At 39.1% G+C, this 18,110-nt stretch overlaps 1 protein-coding gene across 1 annotated transcript in view; it reads right to left on the bottom strand.

The window, feature by feature from the left end:
- Positions 1-18,110, bottom strand: part of PARD3 (par-3 family cell polarity regulator) — a 310,634-nt gene that overhangs the window by 97,856 nt on the left and 194,668 nt on the right. The window contains exon 22 of the mRNA XM_010184574.1: positions 2,418-2,675. Within this exon, the coding sequence (XP_010182876.1) occupies positions 2,418-2,675 (258 nt within the window). The remainder of the gene's footprint in view (positions 1-2,417; positions 2,676-18,110) is intronic.

The following is an 18,110-nucleotide window of genomic DNA, read 5'->3' on the forward strand; positions in this document are numbered from 1 at the left end:
ACTCCCAGATGTCCTTTACACAAGTCTAGGAAGACTGAAAGCTGCTCCCTTGCAGCTCTTGTATCTCCTCGTGAAGCAGGCAACCAACTTTCTCAGCAGTGGGTCCAAGGTGTAGACCTGAATTCTGGGAGAGTTAAAATAAGCCTGAGATTTCACAAGTCATGTTCCCAAAAATGTTTCCCAGACCTGGCTAAGGTTCACCAGCTCTGCAGTTTTATTGCTAATAAAGGTGTGAGGAGAGAGGAAAGAAAACTGCATACACCAGACAACTTCATGCCTCAGCTTCCCAAAAAGGCACTTCAAAGGACATTTAGCGTAAACGATAATATTTTTTCCATCTGCATTGCCTATTTCTTTCCTGGTGCTTCTTGCTGAATGGGTCCCCCTTTTGTCACAGGTCTGGGAGTGGTTCTTCTTGCTCCAGTTCTAGTCCTCAACTTGTGCCTTCTCCCTTTGCTCAAGCCTGTTGTGCACATCAGGCCTTTCCATTTGTCACAGCATGATCCAACTGTGAGAGATTGGGCCCTCTGTGCACCAGGAACAGCCTGAATGTGCAAAACTACCACACTGCTCTTCAGTCCTACCCTTACGATTAACATCAGACTCACCCCGTACTCCGTTATCTTCGGTTTTACTCACTCTCTCCTAGCTCTTTTATCAGCAATCACACAGTGTTAGCTCGGTCACACAGGTTTTATATTTTGCTGTGCCAGTTTTGCATCAAAGAACTTTCTTTTCTGTTGATGTGACACTGATGCCATTCAACTCCAGCATGAAACATGGCCTCTGGGCCAACAAAAACAGCTGTGAGAGTCACGACATTGTAGCCAAGCTATCTTGATTTCCAAGGGCACAAAAGTGCTGAAATGTCAGGCACCTGGGCATATCAGCATCAGTCAATATAAAGAATATAAAATTTCAAAGGCATAGATGAAGCTGTCATCTTTTAAAATTATTATGCTGCCTTCACTGAAATAATGTACATATCCACAATATATAAATTATGTTGATATAAAAGGAAAAGTAGACCTTTTTACACAGTGCAATACAAGAGAACAGTGTGATTGAGAAAATAAAAAGGCAGCTGTTCTACTGAATTTCAGTAACAATTTATGCATTCAACAATGCATTTGAGATTTTCTTATTTGCCATGTTAGAGGATATATTTTTACCAACATTATATAAAAGAACTTTTCAAAATACATCTAGTGGAAGGTTAAATACACTACTCTCAGTCCTCAATTAAAAAAGTGTTTTCGACAATTAGCTGAACTCCGCATGACAGCTACTTTCCCTAAGACCAAATAAAAATGACTCTGTTACCACCTAGAACAGAGTACGCAAGATGAACACCAGTCCTTATGTAGAGCTATACAGATGTCAAATACTGTAACCAAAGACACTGCTTTGCCGATTTAACTGAAAGTCCAGTATTTTTTTCTTCTGGAAATAGTGAGGTAGAAAACAAAACAATGAGTTGTTTTACTATAAGCTCAATTAATAACCTCTGAAAGAGTTAATGACACCCATCTGCACTAGAATTTTAGTGTTAGTTTTTTGTAAAGCTGAGAAAATGCAGAGCTACAAGATCATAGATGTAAGCCAAGAAAACAGATGTGTTTGCATTGTTAAAGTACAAAGAAGTTGTGAATTTTGCCTTTGGTTATTTCTACTTTACGTTAGTTTACATGTTTGTTGTAGCTTCAGGTTTTCAAATGAACTCAAAACTCCATCAACAGAAACCAGAATTTTGCCCAATTTCATCATAAAACAAAGCATAACTTAGTTCAGATAATGTAACCACAGGAAGAGAAGAAATCATAAGCTACAGCCTGAGAAGAGAAAGCAACTCATGAGCCAAGTTTGGAGTTTACTCACTTGGGTCTATATTTAATCCAAAACCTGTCACCTGTTAGACTGAAGCTCAGGACTATGGTAAGACTAGAATCACAAAATGGTAGGGGTTGGAAGGGACCTCTGGAGATCATCCAATCCAACCTCCCTGCTAGAGCAGGATCACCTAGAGGTGATCACATGGGAACATGTCCAGGTGGGTTCTGAATGAGAAGGAGACTTCACAACCTCTCTAAGCAGCCTGATCCAGTGCTCTGGTACCCTCAGAGTAAAGAATGTTACAGCTTTGAATGTAATCTGAATTATACCAAACGGTTACTCCAAAATTCCAAACCCTCTGAAGAATGAGAAGAAAAGCAGCAGCTCTGAAGACAATAACTTTCACGTCCCATTCTGTTACAGTTGATTTGCGCGAGCTCAGTACATAAGGCTTTTTAATACATAAAGGGTTTTTAAAAGCCATTAATAAGAATGCAGTTCTGATTTTCCAATTAATATACAGTCATCTCCCATGACAAAAGCACTACCAGGGTGGATTTTGAAAGAGTGAGTCTGGTGCCTACCTGTCTACAGGTGAAGATTTTGAATTCCGTGGTTTCTTCACTTGGGCATACAAGGCTTCCACTGTCTGCCCTTCCCTCGGGCTCTGCGGTCGGGTGTTCAGCGTTATTGTGCCGCTACTTGAAGAAGAGTCATAGGAAGCAATCCCAGAGTACATTGGGTCCGCATCACAGCCAAACGTCCGGTTAAAATCTTGTATTTCTGCATAGTCACGTTCACGAGCTTGTCTCTCTCGAAATTCTCGAGTTTTTGCTTGAATTCTGAAAAATTGAAAGAAAGCTGAAACTAATCTTTCCTTCCCCAGTCACTTGAAAGCAGCAGTTAGCAGACACTTTAGATAGACCATCTTAATGAAAACCCATGAAGTGTATCCAGTTTCAGTTTTTCATGTAGTCTTTGGTATACCTTGGATATTGAAGCCTAGAGCAAAGAAATGCTACAATGAACACTGGTCTTTAAGGAAGAAGTCTGATTATCCACTTTCTTTCATTATCAAGTTAAATAATGCCTAACCAGAGCTGTTGGTAAACAAGAGTTTACCTGTTGTTTCATGCACCTTAGGATGGCTGTGGCATTACCTGTCTGCGACTGGCCTGACACCATTCATGTTGTATTGTACTCCTTCAAAACTTAACAGATTTAATGGTTCTAATGCCTGTTTTTAGAGAGGAATTTTAATGTACTTTCTTGGTCCAATACTACAAATACAATACTTTTTTCAGAATTTAAAAAATTCATAAGTATAGGACACACACACATATATATGTATGCATGCATGCAGTAAACAGCAAAAGTAGATTCTTGCATGAATCATTTAAAATGTACGTGTTTTGTTTAAAATGTAAACTAACTGAATCTGGCATCTCTCAAAAGTAGGCAGTTTCTTTTCAGAAAGTAACAATATGTGCCTTAAGTTAAAAACATAAGGTGATGCTGTACTGAGGTTTTTTAATCTAGGTGCGCTTGTTTAGTTGTATGATAAAAAGTGACAGATAAAAACAGATGACATTTAGGAATCTGACAATTACAAATTGAGTGCAGGTCATGTTTTCAAAAGCACACAAAGCTATTACTAAAATTTGATCTGGGCTTCAAAATTTCTTTGGCATTTTAGAAAATTTGATGTATCACATACACATGCATAGCGAACTGAAAAAACACGCCCCCCCCCAACATTGTCTTCCCAGACCAATTTAATGCTCTGCCATCATTGCAAAATGAAGCACTCAGCTGTCTCCTCCCTTCCATTAGTAAAATGTGCTTCTTTTTCATCTAGCACAGCCATGGCTACACAGTGTGACAGCATCCATCCATTCAGAGCGCAGCTCTGTGCACATATGTTTGCATGCCATTTCCAAATACAGCTTGTTCACCAGCTCTTACCAAGAGCGGCCTACTCAAAGCCTCTGGCGCTTTCAAAAGTAAACCTTGTCTCTTTTAAAAACAGACAAGCCTTAAAGTTAGGTAATGTTGACATTTTGGGAAATTTTAAACTTAGCCACAATCAAGATTAGTCTTTGCAAAAAGGGAACACGCAAAGAGTGGGACTGAGGCTGTAGTTTAAGATGTAAGAATGTAGATGCCTGCAATAGCTGAGGTTGCGTCAGCTACACATGCAGGCTCCCTTTACAGTCCAGGAGCAGTAAGTCAGCAGACTCCAGGGTAACACAGCTGCCGCACCAGCCAGTATGTCCCAGTGCGAAAGGAGTCACTCTATCAACACATTTGATGCTGTTGTTTAGGTCTTCCTTGAGAGCGTTGATACTCAGTCTTGATCCAGCTGCTCAAACATAGGCCGCTAAGGCCACCTGACATCTCCAGGTAACCCTGCTGGACCTCCAGCTGCCGGGCAAGAAGGACTCCTGTAAGTCCTTGTTACATCTGTCAGCCCCATGCTGACAGCTCAGAGACTGTGATAAACAAGACATCTGTGTTCAAGCATGTGAATCCAGCCCTGAGCTGGTATGTGACCATCTCCATTTAAGTGTCTTCATCAGACTGAGTCCCAAGCAAATAGTTATTCCTATGCTAAGAAAGATTGCCATAACAAAAGAAGCAAACAGGAGGATGGCACGAATCGGCAGACCTATTTTAGTCCCAAATCCTACAAGGATTGTCCAAGGATACTACTTTGGGATACAACTGATTGGATTAATAGCCAGTGCCACCTACACTGACAGTTCAGTGATACATTTACATGTCCTAAGTTATAACTTAGCATAATTCTCCTTTTTATATCTACTACTACTGTCTTGTGCACCACAAATCCCACTCATATTCAGCCACAAAAAAAAAGAGGCAAATAGAAGAAATTTGAGAAAGTTTAACTTAAACCAAAATAGATTTTTAATTTTGCAATCTTGCAAATACAAAATTGCTTTCTTTATTTGCCTTTTATTTTAATAGGGAAAAATGGAAATGAAAACTGTAACACTAGTCAGCTGACAGCACATTCCTCCACAATTTCAGCAACATCAAACCAGAACTGGTTTTTGCTTTTTGTTTAATTTACGGTGAAGAAGGATCAGGTTTAAATCCAACACCCATTTCAAATGTAAACCGTGTTTCTGCATGCCTATTTTAAAATAAAAATATACGGTTTACATTGTCCCATACTCCAGTGCTGTAATTAAGAAATGTTACAACCTTAATCACTTGGAAGGTGAAGAAGGAAACACAGGCCTGAAAATGACCTGTGGTTGTTGATTCCTCTGTCTGTAGCTTTCACTTCCAATCTGTAGTCCTGTATTAATTACCCCATGGAGGAATGCATTTGTCTATTCATATTTGACCTCTGAATAGGAGAAGGAATGGAAATCAGAAATTTCCTAGATATTAGTAGATTTAATTTCAATTTCAATGGACAATGTATTATCACATACTGGAACACTGGCTAACATCAGTGTGTTAAGCAAAAGAAAAAATCCATGTATTTTTAGATAACAAAAATTAGAGTGTATGAAATCTGACAGTATAGCAATAATGTGGCACTGAGTAATTCAGTCACAAGGAAACATTGTTATATGAAGTGCTTATTAAAAAGAATTACCTGGTGATATTGGCCTCAGTGTTACACAGGCCACCATGAGACATGCCTGTGAACTTATCTAAATGTTGACCGTGAATATCACATCACTCTCCACAGTTACATGGATGCCCCCCATTTCATGTTAACCAACTTTTCTCATGTATCCACTTATCAGCTACTTCATATGTTTGGACGCAGCACCATTTGCATCAAGAACATTAAGATTTTCCCATGCATGGTTCAATGAGGGAAACTTAATCCTATTCAAGTGGGAGAGAACTGATTGTTGAAGTGTTATGCAAGTAATTATGTTCATATCCACCAGGAAATATCACTGGGAATTTTTTTAGAATATTTTCTACAATTGCTAATACAATGTGTTAATACACACATGTAGTATTAAAAAATCACAGTCTAAATGCATTATAAGTCTTCCTGTTAATTATAACCGAAGTATCCAGTAACCATTTGCAGTAAGTAATATTTAGCAAAGGACAACTCTAAAGTGAAACTTATTAAGATGCCTGACTATACTGACACCCAAAATATTCTTATTTTTATCATAATTAATCCTCTCTGATTTAAGTTTAAACTGCCATGCAAGTTCTATCACTGTCATGTAACATAAGTATGGGTATTCTGATTTCTTAACATATTTTGGAATATTGTTTAAAATACAGCTTTGTTTTTGCCTTCTTCAGGACATACTGCATTTAAACATAATATCTCCAAACTTAGAGGAACCAAGTGACCAGGGAAAAATAGTGAGATATATGCTTGAAAAGAATAACAGCTATCCGATGAGCAATTATTATAGTTCTTAACTCTGAACATATGCTCATATAAGAACTTGAATTTAATGTGTTATTTTTTTATGTTGACCCTTCTCATTGTGTGCATGTGTCTATATGCATGATATGGCCTACACCATTTGTTATCATACACTGAATGAAGTACATATACGGGAAATGTCCATGCAGACTATTGCGGGAAAGATTAAAATGATTATGTAAACAGTCTGTGAGCACAGACATGAACCTGGAATTTGCTCTGTACTTCAGCCCCAATCAGCAACGCTGCCACTACTGAAATCCTGTATCTGGAGAAGTGCTTGTACACAGTGCTTCGGTTTCACAATGTGGATGTGTGTATTCAGCTGTCTTCACTGAACTGTATTCCTTCATGACATGACACAATAGAAATGCGTATGTCTGAAATTGCAGATCAGCTAATTTTCAGGATTTATAGCCTTCCTATGGATTTTATGTGGCTTTAACAATAATAATAATGCTTAAGATTCACATAACTCTTTTCATCTTCAAAGAATTTTGCAAAAGCTGCTAATCAATTTTGCAGTGTTTAAATGAAACTGAACTTTTAAAAATACAAAAGTTATCCCAAGAAGTTTCTAAACCCTTCTTGCTGAAGTGTTAATACTGAAAATTTCAACAATGTACGGTCGTGCTTTTGAGACTCAAATTATAATGTTCAGTAAAGTATAAACTATCCTCATGCATTTGTGTGCTGCTCAATCCAAAAGCTAATGATAACTGCTTCAAATGACAATATTGTTAGCTGCAGAACTTCCTATAATTGTTAGAAGAGCTTTTCATTGCAAGCTAATCCAGTCATGACAGACATACCCATTGTATAGTGATTCCTATGCACATGAAACGTGGTCACAAAAGCAAGGGAAAAGCTTATGCTCTGCTGCGTCCAGCAAAGAGGAGCCACCTCGTTCCCTTCTTCCAAACTCCTTGAGTGAGATCCAGCTTTTAGATAAAGGCAACTACCATTTTAGACACCTAAATTTAGGTGTCAACATATGTTTTGAGTGGCCAATTTAAGGTGAAGCCAAACCCTTTTCCAGGCTCTACCAACTGTGCCAAGTACCCCTCCCTTGACCACAAAGGGCATTTAGCCATATAGCTCAAATGCAGATACCAAATTAATCATATTCATCTGTGAGCCAAATCCCACCCTGGACCAAATGCTTACAGCAGTTCTGCCTGAACTAAACTTTAACTTTTTCCAGCAACAAAAACCTCAAATCTGTGGCACTGGCAGAGCTGTTGTGAGTAAAAATGAATAAGCAAAGTTGGCAAAAGAAAAGAAATTTACCCTAATTTCATGTAGTGTTAGGAGTGAAATGATAAATATATTCCCAGTCTCTTGGGAGCTTCAGTTCCTTTCATGGGATTTTTTTCAAATTAGTGATTCAGATCCTTGCAAAAAATCACCTTCTTATCTTAATTGATGAACACAGCATGGGAAGGATGTTCACAGCTAGTACACTACATTGGCCCTTGCAATGGCAGCAGAAACAAAAGTTGGCTGCAGCTTCTGGTGTGCAATTGCTTGGTCAATTCAATTAATCCTCCTGCTGCTGCCAGGACTCAGCTATTGCCCAAGTGACAATCCACAACCTCGTCTTTTCCACCGAGGCTCACTCATTTACAAAATCGGTATTGAACGCTTGCAGCTCCACATATGTGAGATGGCTGACAGTGTTTATTAAGGGTAGGAACAGCATTGTGTGAGGACAGAAGCTAAATGACAAGCCATTCACCACTGCCAGTTCTCAGCTCCTCTGCCATCAGACTGGCATGCATTGAGATGATGGATTGAAAACAGAGAAAAACGATGACACGTTTATAAAGCCAGTCAGCTTGTTTAAGTTAGTCAGACAGGAAGGACACACTCGCCCCAATTTTTGCCAGATAGCGTTTCTAATAAAGAGGTCAGGAGGTGTGCTGGCCAGGAGCCAGATCTTGTCAAATTTGGCCCCTCCTCCTCTGCTAGTGAGAAATACCTCACAGACACAGCGCGCCAGCAACTAAGCCAGGTCTTGCTGTTCCTCCTCCCCCTCTCCTCGGCTGCCTTCAGGGCTGCAATGGCCGTTTTTCTAATTTTTGGCAGTCAAATCAATATGGGAGTTTGTCCTCTCCTGTATTTTTCTTTGACCTTTGTCTGGATCCATGCAGAATTTTTCTGACAACTACTCTTCTAATGAGGGTACCTTGATTACAGGCATTATTGTGATTTCCCTCCGAACCGGCATATGACACTTAGCTTTTCTTATCATGATTAGAGCTAGTCAGTTATCACAGTTATAACCACCTCTCAGCAAAGCCATCTGCTTTCCTGGGAAAATCATTCTAAAGGATCACTGTGGGCAATGGATAATCATGGGCAGCAACAGCGGTAGCTTGTGAACAAGAAAGACACCTCCTCTTCCTCATTTGCCCCCTCATTTCATTAATAACTTTGGCATATTTTTTTTAAAAAGTCAGAAAATACTGCTACATAAATGTAATTTTTAAATTGGAAGGCTAGAGACCAATCTTTCTCAAGTTATTAAAAGAAAAAAAATATCATTTATGCCTTATCTTCTGTGTACATACATTTGTGGCCAACTGACTAAAATATGACTGTCCTCTGATCTCAAACACATGAAGAAACACATACAAAATGCGGTCAGTTTGCTATGGATAAGCACAAGCATACAGGGACAAAATCAGAAAGGCCAAGGAACAATGTGAAATAAAAGTAGCAGGGAGCTTTAAAGATAACAATAAATCGTTGCGTAATTGCATTAGCAGTAAAAGGAAGAGCAAAGAAAAGGTTGCTCCCCTGCTCAGTAGTGAGGGAACGATATTGACAGATGATGCTGAGGAGACCTAAGTCTTAATGGTTTTCTTCTTTGCATCTGTCTTCACTAAAGTGGCTGATTGCAAGCAGGTGGCCAGCACAATTGATACTACCACCACCAACAAATTGATCTCCAGTCTAACAGCAAAAGAAGCTAGTTAAGCTAGTTGAACTTCATGCAACACACACAACTGTCTGAGGCAGTCTCAGACCTTTTTCAGTAATCACGAGAATCTGTTGAGGACAGCTGAAGCACTGGTAGACTAGAAAAAGTCAAACATCCCTCAAAGGAGGAGAAAGAGAATTATAGACTCATCAGTTTAACTTCAATCCCCTTTGAAACAAACTATGGGTAAGCACAGAGAAGATAATGGGACAAGCAGTAGCCACCATAGATTTATCAAGCACAGAGGTGGTCAGGTCAGTCGGACTTCCTTCTACAACACTGTAACGGCCCTGTGAGCAGACAGTGGTGTGACAAATGGTGTTTTCATTACTAATTAGGATGCTATTGAATCTGCAGAAAACCCAAATGAAGGAACTTTGGAGGAAAGGATTAACATTTGAAATGTTCTTGAAAAATAGACAGAGTAGACTTCAAAAATAGAATTAACTTCAGTAACAGCAACTGGAAGGTAATTTACATAGTTGGAATAATTAAGCATACCAATTAAAAGTAGGAGAAAAATCTGTGAGTTGCTTTTTCAGGAATGGATCTGGAAGTTCTACTGGATAACAAATACTCGCAAGTCAGCAATGTCAAGCTGTTGGGGAAAAGAAAAAGACAGAGTGGGGACATAACAGCAGTCCCCAGATAAATAAGGAGGAAAAGAATAATGTTTTCAATCTCTAATGCAAGTAGCAGGTATTTAAACTGCAGCAAGAATAATTGAGGCTGGGTACTGTGAGCAGGGGAACTTCCTAATGAAAAGGTAGTGGAAAAGATTGCCATGGGAAGTTGCAGAGTCTATGTCATTATAAACTGAAAAAAAAGACAAAAAAAACCCAAAACAAAACAGGAAGAAACAAATACCTTTCAGGAATGGCATACACAGGGTTTCCTACCTTGGAAAACTGACATGGTTGCTCTTCCAGATCTTTAATTTTTCACCTACACAGAAATTTTATGCACACATATTTCCTACATATTGGTTCTACAACAAAGAAACAACAAGGGCTACATATAAAAAGAGAAAAAAGAAAAGGGTTGGGGGGGGGGGCAAAAAAAAAGCGGTCCACCACCTCAAAATTAAAGAAATGCATACACACAATCAGACAGTTTTAATTTTCTTTCTCCTTCAACAATCACAGCCTATCTGCCAATTAGACTATGTGATAGCACTCACTGTCTGAAGTCGCCCCCTCCTCAATCCCACATGCAGAAGAGATGCATGAGAATGTCAATACCTTAAATGAGCTACAACCCAGGAAGGCTGCAGTTAAAAAAAGAGGGGGATAAAGGTGATATGGTGATTACTACAAGTGCCCTAATACATTAAGAAGAGAACAACATGCTCATTTTTATAAGGACTTTATAAAGACAGCTATTAAAGAAAGCATCAAAATACAAGTGAAGATTGGATAGAAATTTTTTAAATGCAGGAGAGAAAGTAAATATTATGCATATAAGCAGGTGAAGTGCAAACACCAATCTGAAACCAAGTGACACTGGTGAAACTAAATGAGACAACAGAATCACTTCCTTTAACCTTGCAGAATCTCTCATGTATTTCAACCCTACCTTTCCTTATCCTCTGACCTTCTTGGTCCATCCTTTGTCTTTCCAAAGTGAGGATAAATCCCTCCAGCACAGCACCTCAAACCTGCTTTCTTGGATCTTGGAGTAAGCCAGTGAAAATCCTCGCTTATTTTTATTTTAAAAAATATACAAATTAATCACCTTACTTATATTTCAATGGAGCTTTTACACTGCTTTGCAGTTAACAGTCTGCAGCACTTCAGGGTGGAGGGTATCTCTGCTGTGTTTTTTAAAGGATATGTTTCAACCAAAGCCGAATATATCAGGCACACAGGCAGTATAGGTTCTCCCGTCTCCAAAACAAACACTACCATGACTGAAATTTTCTTTCCTTATTTTCATGTCTGATCTAAGGGTCAGTGACCCCAGCAGTGCAGGATTACCCAGACGGGCAACTGGGACAGTTATCCTGCTGGGAACCACGTTGCATCAAAGAACGTCATTGCTGTCTGTAAGCAAAATGGAATTTAGTTTTTTGTTTCGATTACAAAACTGGCCAGAAAAGAAGGTATTCACACCTATGACAACAGATCTCTGATCATTAGATTAACTATTTAGCTCTTTTGCTGGACTGGAGTAGAAAGGAAGAAGGTCATGAGACTCAGCTGCTGCTGAAACATGACTTGGGAGAGCTCCTGCTTCCATCCTTCCTCCCTTTAGGAGCCCTGGTTCCTCTCTCACCCAAGCTTCATTGGACCACTTCTTCCCCTATTTTTTTTTTCCAACTGGACAACAATGCCACAGAAAGGGACGCAGCACTGGTGGGTAACATTTGCAGTTAGATGTGTAAGGAGCAGCTATTCCTGTATGTGCAAGAAACAAATTACACAGCCACGCTGTATATCAAATAGTACTGTATATCATACCATATATCAAATTAGTCATTCCCAGATGCTGCAAGCAGTAACTGGAGGTCCAGCTACTGGCATCAGCTGGTTGAGCTGAGCCCATCCAGCATCTACGCTCCTCTAGCTGAAGTATAGTAACAAAAGTGGGTATGAAATTCTGCCGCTAGCTCTATTGCAGGTCCATTATTCTGTGTTTCTAGAGTACTATGTATAAATTAGCCTAATTCTGAAGTTGGAAAATGAAACAGTCTGAACTAACAAAAAAATACAATGATGAACCTCACACCAAAGCAAGGGATTATGTGAATCTCGTACACTGAAGTTGAAAGAAAAATGAAAGAAAAAAAACAACAACAAACACCAATGGAGAATATAGCTTATAAGTCAATATCTTTGCTCAGGATTCACAAATTAGCACCTACAACACCTCTCAGGATTCACTTCTAAAACCTTGCTGGGTCACAGTACTGAGTGACAGCATAAATCTACAGCATGGCCAGAAAGAGAGGCAGGTTTCTTATAACTCATTAAAAGGTTCAGTTTAAAACTGCTTGCAAAATAAAAGTTCCAGCTGTGGTATGCAGTGGGGACCTATGTGTCTGTTGTGGATACATTATTAGATGTCTTTCTGGTTAGTCAAATACTTGCTGCTGTATCTAAGAACTAGGAAAAAAAAAAAGCATGTTTTTAGTGCTTTATCTTACTGCTAGACTTCTGTAGTGCAGCCTGAGATGTCCAATGTTCGACTCGGCAACAGTAAGATCATTAAGTTAGTAATTACGGTAGAAGTTTTTTAATTCTCAAGTATTTGCTGTAGCAACTCTACCTGTAACATCATAGTTCATGGGGCATCAGAGGATGCTGCTGCCTTATCCTGTAGTTCTTGGCATTCAAAAGCAAAACACAACAGATTAGTGCTCTTACTTAGAAGAGAAATTGCCAAGAGTGCTGAACTCATATGATCTGCAAGACACCTTACCCAAATTTGTAACTGAGAATATTATAATGACCACATAAATAATATTTTTAAATATATGGTAAGGGACTTGGCCAGACCTTGTCCAGTTCAATGTTTTGAATCACTCTAGAAGAATAATAGAAAAAAAATATACTTTTAGCATGGTATCTTAAAATCTCTGTATTTACAATATATAGCTAGAGAATGTGAGGAGCTTTGTTTAAACAACAACCTCAGCAACTATTATTCCACAAAGGCTTCAGTTTACATATCTCCCAAAGTCAGTATTTTTATGAAGTGGAACTGGTCTGAGATGTTTTTCCAAAGCTCAATATTCTCATGCTTCATTTCTGTGTTCTCTCACATAAATTACTGTCATTAATTTGTTTTCATGTCCTGCACCCTCATCCATTATGTAAAAAACCTCTGCCAAAAACAATGCTACAAATCTCAGTAAAACTGGAATATCCCTTGACAAGCACACCCCATCACAAAATAAGCGAGAATGAGAAACATATTGCTCAGATTTTCTGATTCACAGAGGAATTTTTCTCTCCTCTCTTATGAGCTGGGAGGGGGTGGAAGTTTTATCAGAGAAGATTTTACACAAGTCACTTTAGAAAATATTTACGTTCTGAATGTTTGCAGTAATAATGGATTTAGAGGTAACAGTTCTTGTGAAAGCTGATAAGTGACATCAAAATACAGCAGCAGCAAAACGAAAGCTGAACCTTTGCATTATTTTAAAGACACAGATAACACTTCAGCTACTTAAGAAATGAAAATCCTCTCCCTACCACAGTATGTTGTCTTTTTTTCTAAAAGTAAGGTGAAACTGTTTGACGAAAATATTTTGCCTAAGGGGAAGAAAGTTGGGGTTTTCCAATAACAATATTATGGTCTCTCTGGGAAATCTGGAAAGACACCAAGAGTGTCCTGCTGTTCAGCCCCCTACTCCATCTGATACTTTAACAGTTCCAGATGGCCTTTACTACAGGATGACCTCCTCTCTATTCTTTTATTATGACCTTTGGGTCACAAATTATCTATAGGATGCTGCTGCCATTCTGTAAGATGCTGTTGTACTCTTTCATCTAAAGAATAAAGATACTTAACATTAAAACTCATCTTTGTTAGGCTGACCTTCCAATGATGATCAAAACAGACAGCTATTCCAATCAATGTCACTGCTGGAGAAAATATGTTTCATTTTTTGCAACACTGACATTAAGAAACTAAGGCATGGTTTTAAATCAGATCACTTTTGCAATTCTACTCAGCTGAAGAGTACAGCGTATTATACTCATTTAAAAATATCAAGAATACTACTGTAATGGTTTTGACGAGTTATGTTGATTAAGGGGAAGTGGTGGGTTTGTTTTTTGTAAGTTATTGATGTGGTTTTCATGTAAACTTCATTGATAGGAGGCAATAAAACTTTATGTAGGTTTTATTAATTATTTGTCTCTCTCTATCATCATAAACGGAACACACTGAATTTGCATAGGAAAATATAATAAATAGCCCCAATGCACTAAATAAAGTAATAAGGTTAATTTCTTTCCTGCTGTCAGTAAATTCATGTTAGCAGCCTCTCGTCAGCTTGACATCAATTAATGATTTTAATTCCAGACTCTTGTCACAGTACTCACCATCCTTTCGTCTAATTAAAATGGATGATGCATGATGAAGGGAAAACAGAAGACTTCTGTTCTTGTTGTAACATTTCTATTCATTAGTATACTTTTACAACAAAGGCCTTGTGGCTTTAATGGCACTAGAGAAAGATGAAGAGAAGTTTATTATATGATGGAGATAAAGACCCTTATACCCTTAGGAAACATATAATACAGGAAGCATTTTATGGAATGACCGAATCCTTCAGCAAAAAATATCAATGTTATTTCAGCTACTAATGAACAGACAGAAGGTTTCACTCTAAATTTAGGAAAAATCGTTACATGAACAACACACACTGAAACTGTAGCCTTGTTTACATTCGCATCAAAAATGTTGTCAGCCTATTGATCGATCTTCAAAAGTAATGGCAAATCTGCCAATAGCGAGACAAATGCCTGATCCACCTCCCCCAGGCGGCATCTCTGCAAGACCAAGATCCTCAGTCACCTCTACCACTCCTTCTGCCATACTCCAGCAGCTGCAAGAGCATCGCCTCCAACCTCCAAAAGCATCTCCCCAGTCCCCGTTATAGAATTTTCCCCCAGTTGACAGCAAGGCGTTAAGACTCACCCTGCCTCAACTCCGTTGAGGTTTCCAGCCTGGAGCACCCCCGCAGCGCTGATGCCCTCCCCAATGCCCGGGACCGCGGCGGCGCGGCAGCCGCGACACAGCCGTGCCGGGAGCTCCCCCTCCCGGCCCGCGGCCCCCGCCGGTCCCACGGCACCACCGGTGTCGGCATTGGTGACATTTGCACAGACACGGATGACAGCAACAGCGGAATTATGTAGATTTAATTCCCTTTGTAGCCTAAAGGAACAAAAGGTTACGTTTTCTGAAATAGAAAGGGGGGAAATGAGCAAAGAAGCACGTTTGTCTTCCAGATGATAACTACGGTTATGTACGTACAACGTGCGGTATTGCTTTGCTGTCTGTCAATCTTCCTCCAACAAGATAGCAGAGACTGGAATCATACAGTTGCTTTCTCAGACCAAAGGCAGGCCCCTGGCTCCAAATGCCCCCAAACTGCTCTGTCATCCTCCCAGCATTTCTGGAGCTTCTGTCACAGCGCTGTTTCACTTCTCTTTCAAAAGGTTTCTCCTTATCTCCTCAGTACTGATCCCCATAACACAGGTGTTTAAGCACCTGATTTTGCATGCATTTCAGTGGCATTTAAGGAAGAATACAATACTAAGATTAAAATACTTGTATGGTAACCTAGAGATTCATAGAACATTAATAAAGCTCTAAGTCAGTATATTAACCAAATGAAGAGACCATCCTGTGGACTCTTTTTTCCAGAGGAGGAAGTGCCTCTAGAGGTGGATTAAAGCATAAGCACTATTGGCTCATTGCTGGGATCACATACGCTGAATCATGAGATTACACTAGAATGGCAGCTTTCAGCTTTTAAATATTATCTAGCCATGAACCACACTAGATACAGCTGAATTTGTTGAAAACTTCACAAAGAAGTATGTTTATTTCATTCCTCTCTTATCTACTACCACGCACAAAGAGTAAAACTGTCTGGGTTGGGCAGCACTAGGTTTGCTAGAGGAAGTCAGTTCAAGGCTGAAGACAGGGCCAGCACACACGGCCTTGCCAGGCGAGTGTCAAGAACTGCACGTGCCTGGGCTGAAGAAAGGCAGAACACAGCAAAGGCTTCTGATTTGCTGAAGATTTATTTTGTAATGAGCACAGAGCTGCAGAGAAAAGGCCAGCCAACCAACCAAACAAAAATCCCAACAAACAAACAAACAAAACCCCAAACGAAAAAATAAATCCAAGGAAAAATCCAAGGATGAAAGAGGGAGAGATGAAGATAACAGAACTTTCTGTTACAGGGATGTCTCCCTCCAGCAGGGGCCACCAATAAAAAGCAGAAGGCAAAACCAGTCGGTTTTCTGAACAATTCTGTCTTCACATCTCCTAGGACAGAGCCTATACTACAGAGTCCCAAAGTCAGAGAACATTCCGAGGCAGTCAGGTTGCAGGACATTGATGGGCACATTGGCTACATACAGAGAAAATTATCCTGGGAGGCCTCGAAGACCAGATGTAGAGAGTTTCAAAAGTGGAAAGGGCTGTGAGATTCCAAAATCTTAGGTCCAATAGCAGAGAGAAGGTCACCATCCATGTGAAAACTAACGAGGCTGTATCAGTCATTCCTTTTGGTCATGGACAAAAGATTCCAAAACTAGCTTAAAGTCTATTCTACATAGCAATGCCTGTGTGAAAATACAAGAGTTTGAAGCAGCTCTGAAAGCTCAAGATGTCCCATGCATCTCCAGTCCGTAATATCCAAGACAGGCCAACCACAGGTTCATCACGAGACTCTGAAATAGAAGACCTTCTATAACAAAATCAAGAAAGGCCCAGGGCTGTTTTCTCAGTCTGTCTGAGTGAATGTAGCACCTCAGTGGTATCCAGTTTTAGTCCAGTGATGGACAGGATGCAGCATGGCAAAGAGGGTCTCCAAGTTAGCATATACATATGTATAAAACAGCTGGCACAAAAGTAGAGCTAATTGAATTCAGGTCTTATTCGACTTCCTCAAGACTCTGTAGTATAGTCTCTCTTAGGAGACACAGGCCAAGTTCAGAAAACCTATTTCTTAGTTTTGCCTTAAGGTTTTGATTTGCATTCTTTCTAACAGCACAGCAGAGACCATCCGCATTTTCAGATCAGTGCTTGCCAGCTAGTCAAGGAAAACGCAAGCACAGTTCTTTATCTGGAGTAAACCAGTGTTAAAGAATAGCAAAACAGGGGAACTATGCCCTCGACCTTGGGGGAACTGTTAATCCAACATTTGGAGAATTTACTAATAGCAAGCGCTTTACAGCAATTTTGGTAAGATTGGTGGGTGTCCTCAGACGACACTCCTAATTGTTCCAGTATTGTATTGAAAGTTGCCTGTATTTTCAACTAGATAATTTTATTTTCTATTCAGAACTACTTTAAGATTGTCAGTAAACACCTACGATATACAGCTTAAGAGATATGCTGCTTAATAAGGAATCATTATTAATAATATGTTTATAAAAGGCAATTTTATTCATTTCAATCATGGTAAATTGAAGAACATTAATTTGCTTATTTGTCTCATAATCAATATGAACACTACTTTTAAAATTTTAAAGAAAAGACTACTGTAAGCACAATACTATTACATTTATCAAGTCAAGGCATAATAATTCCACAAAAATGTGGGCATGATTGATTTTTTAATGGACCGTGCACTTGTTCTCTGACCCCCTAAGGATTTTTGCTCCTAGTCTCTCATACATAGTAAATTCATTAAATCCAACCTATTTCCCCAAAGTATTGCATCATTATAGAGGTATATAGTATCAAAAAAAAAAAAAACAGAGCAAGTGAATTCTACTGTTAAAAACATGGAGAAAAAAACCAACACAGAAATCAATGTTAAAACAGCAGCCATTATGAACCAACAATGACAATAACATTTTTATCTGTTTCCTAGAAAGCATTTTGAGGGATTGTTCAGTTAATTTGCAATAGTACTTTTCATTAATAGCATGTATCTAACACTGATGTTTTACAGGATCAAAATAAAACTTTCCGCAATCTAACTGCAAAAATATTTAGTTACTATGGACCAAATCAACATCTGAATTTTTCAGAAACATAAGGAAGCACCTCACACATTTGGTTGCTATTTTATTGTCTTTTATTAGTTGTACATGCCACTACCCCAAAGAACTTGCATTCTCTTATAGGCATATCACAAAGGAAAGCAAATACACCATT

The sequence above is a fragment of the Mesitornis unicolor genome, unplaced genomic scaffold (genome assembly GCF_000695765.1).
Source record: "Mesitornis unicolor isolate BGI_N332 unplaced genomic scaffold, ASM69576v1 scaffold2165, whole genome shotgun sequence".
Taxonomy (NCBI): domain Eukaryota; kingdom Metazoa; phylum Chordata; class Aves; order Mesitornithiformes; family Mesitornithidae; genus Mesitornis; species Mesitornis unicolor.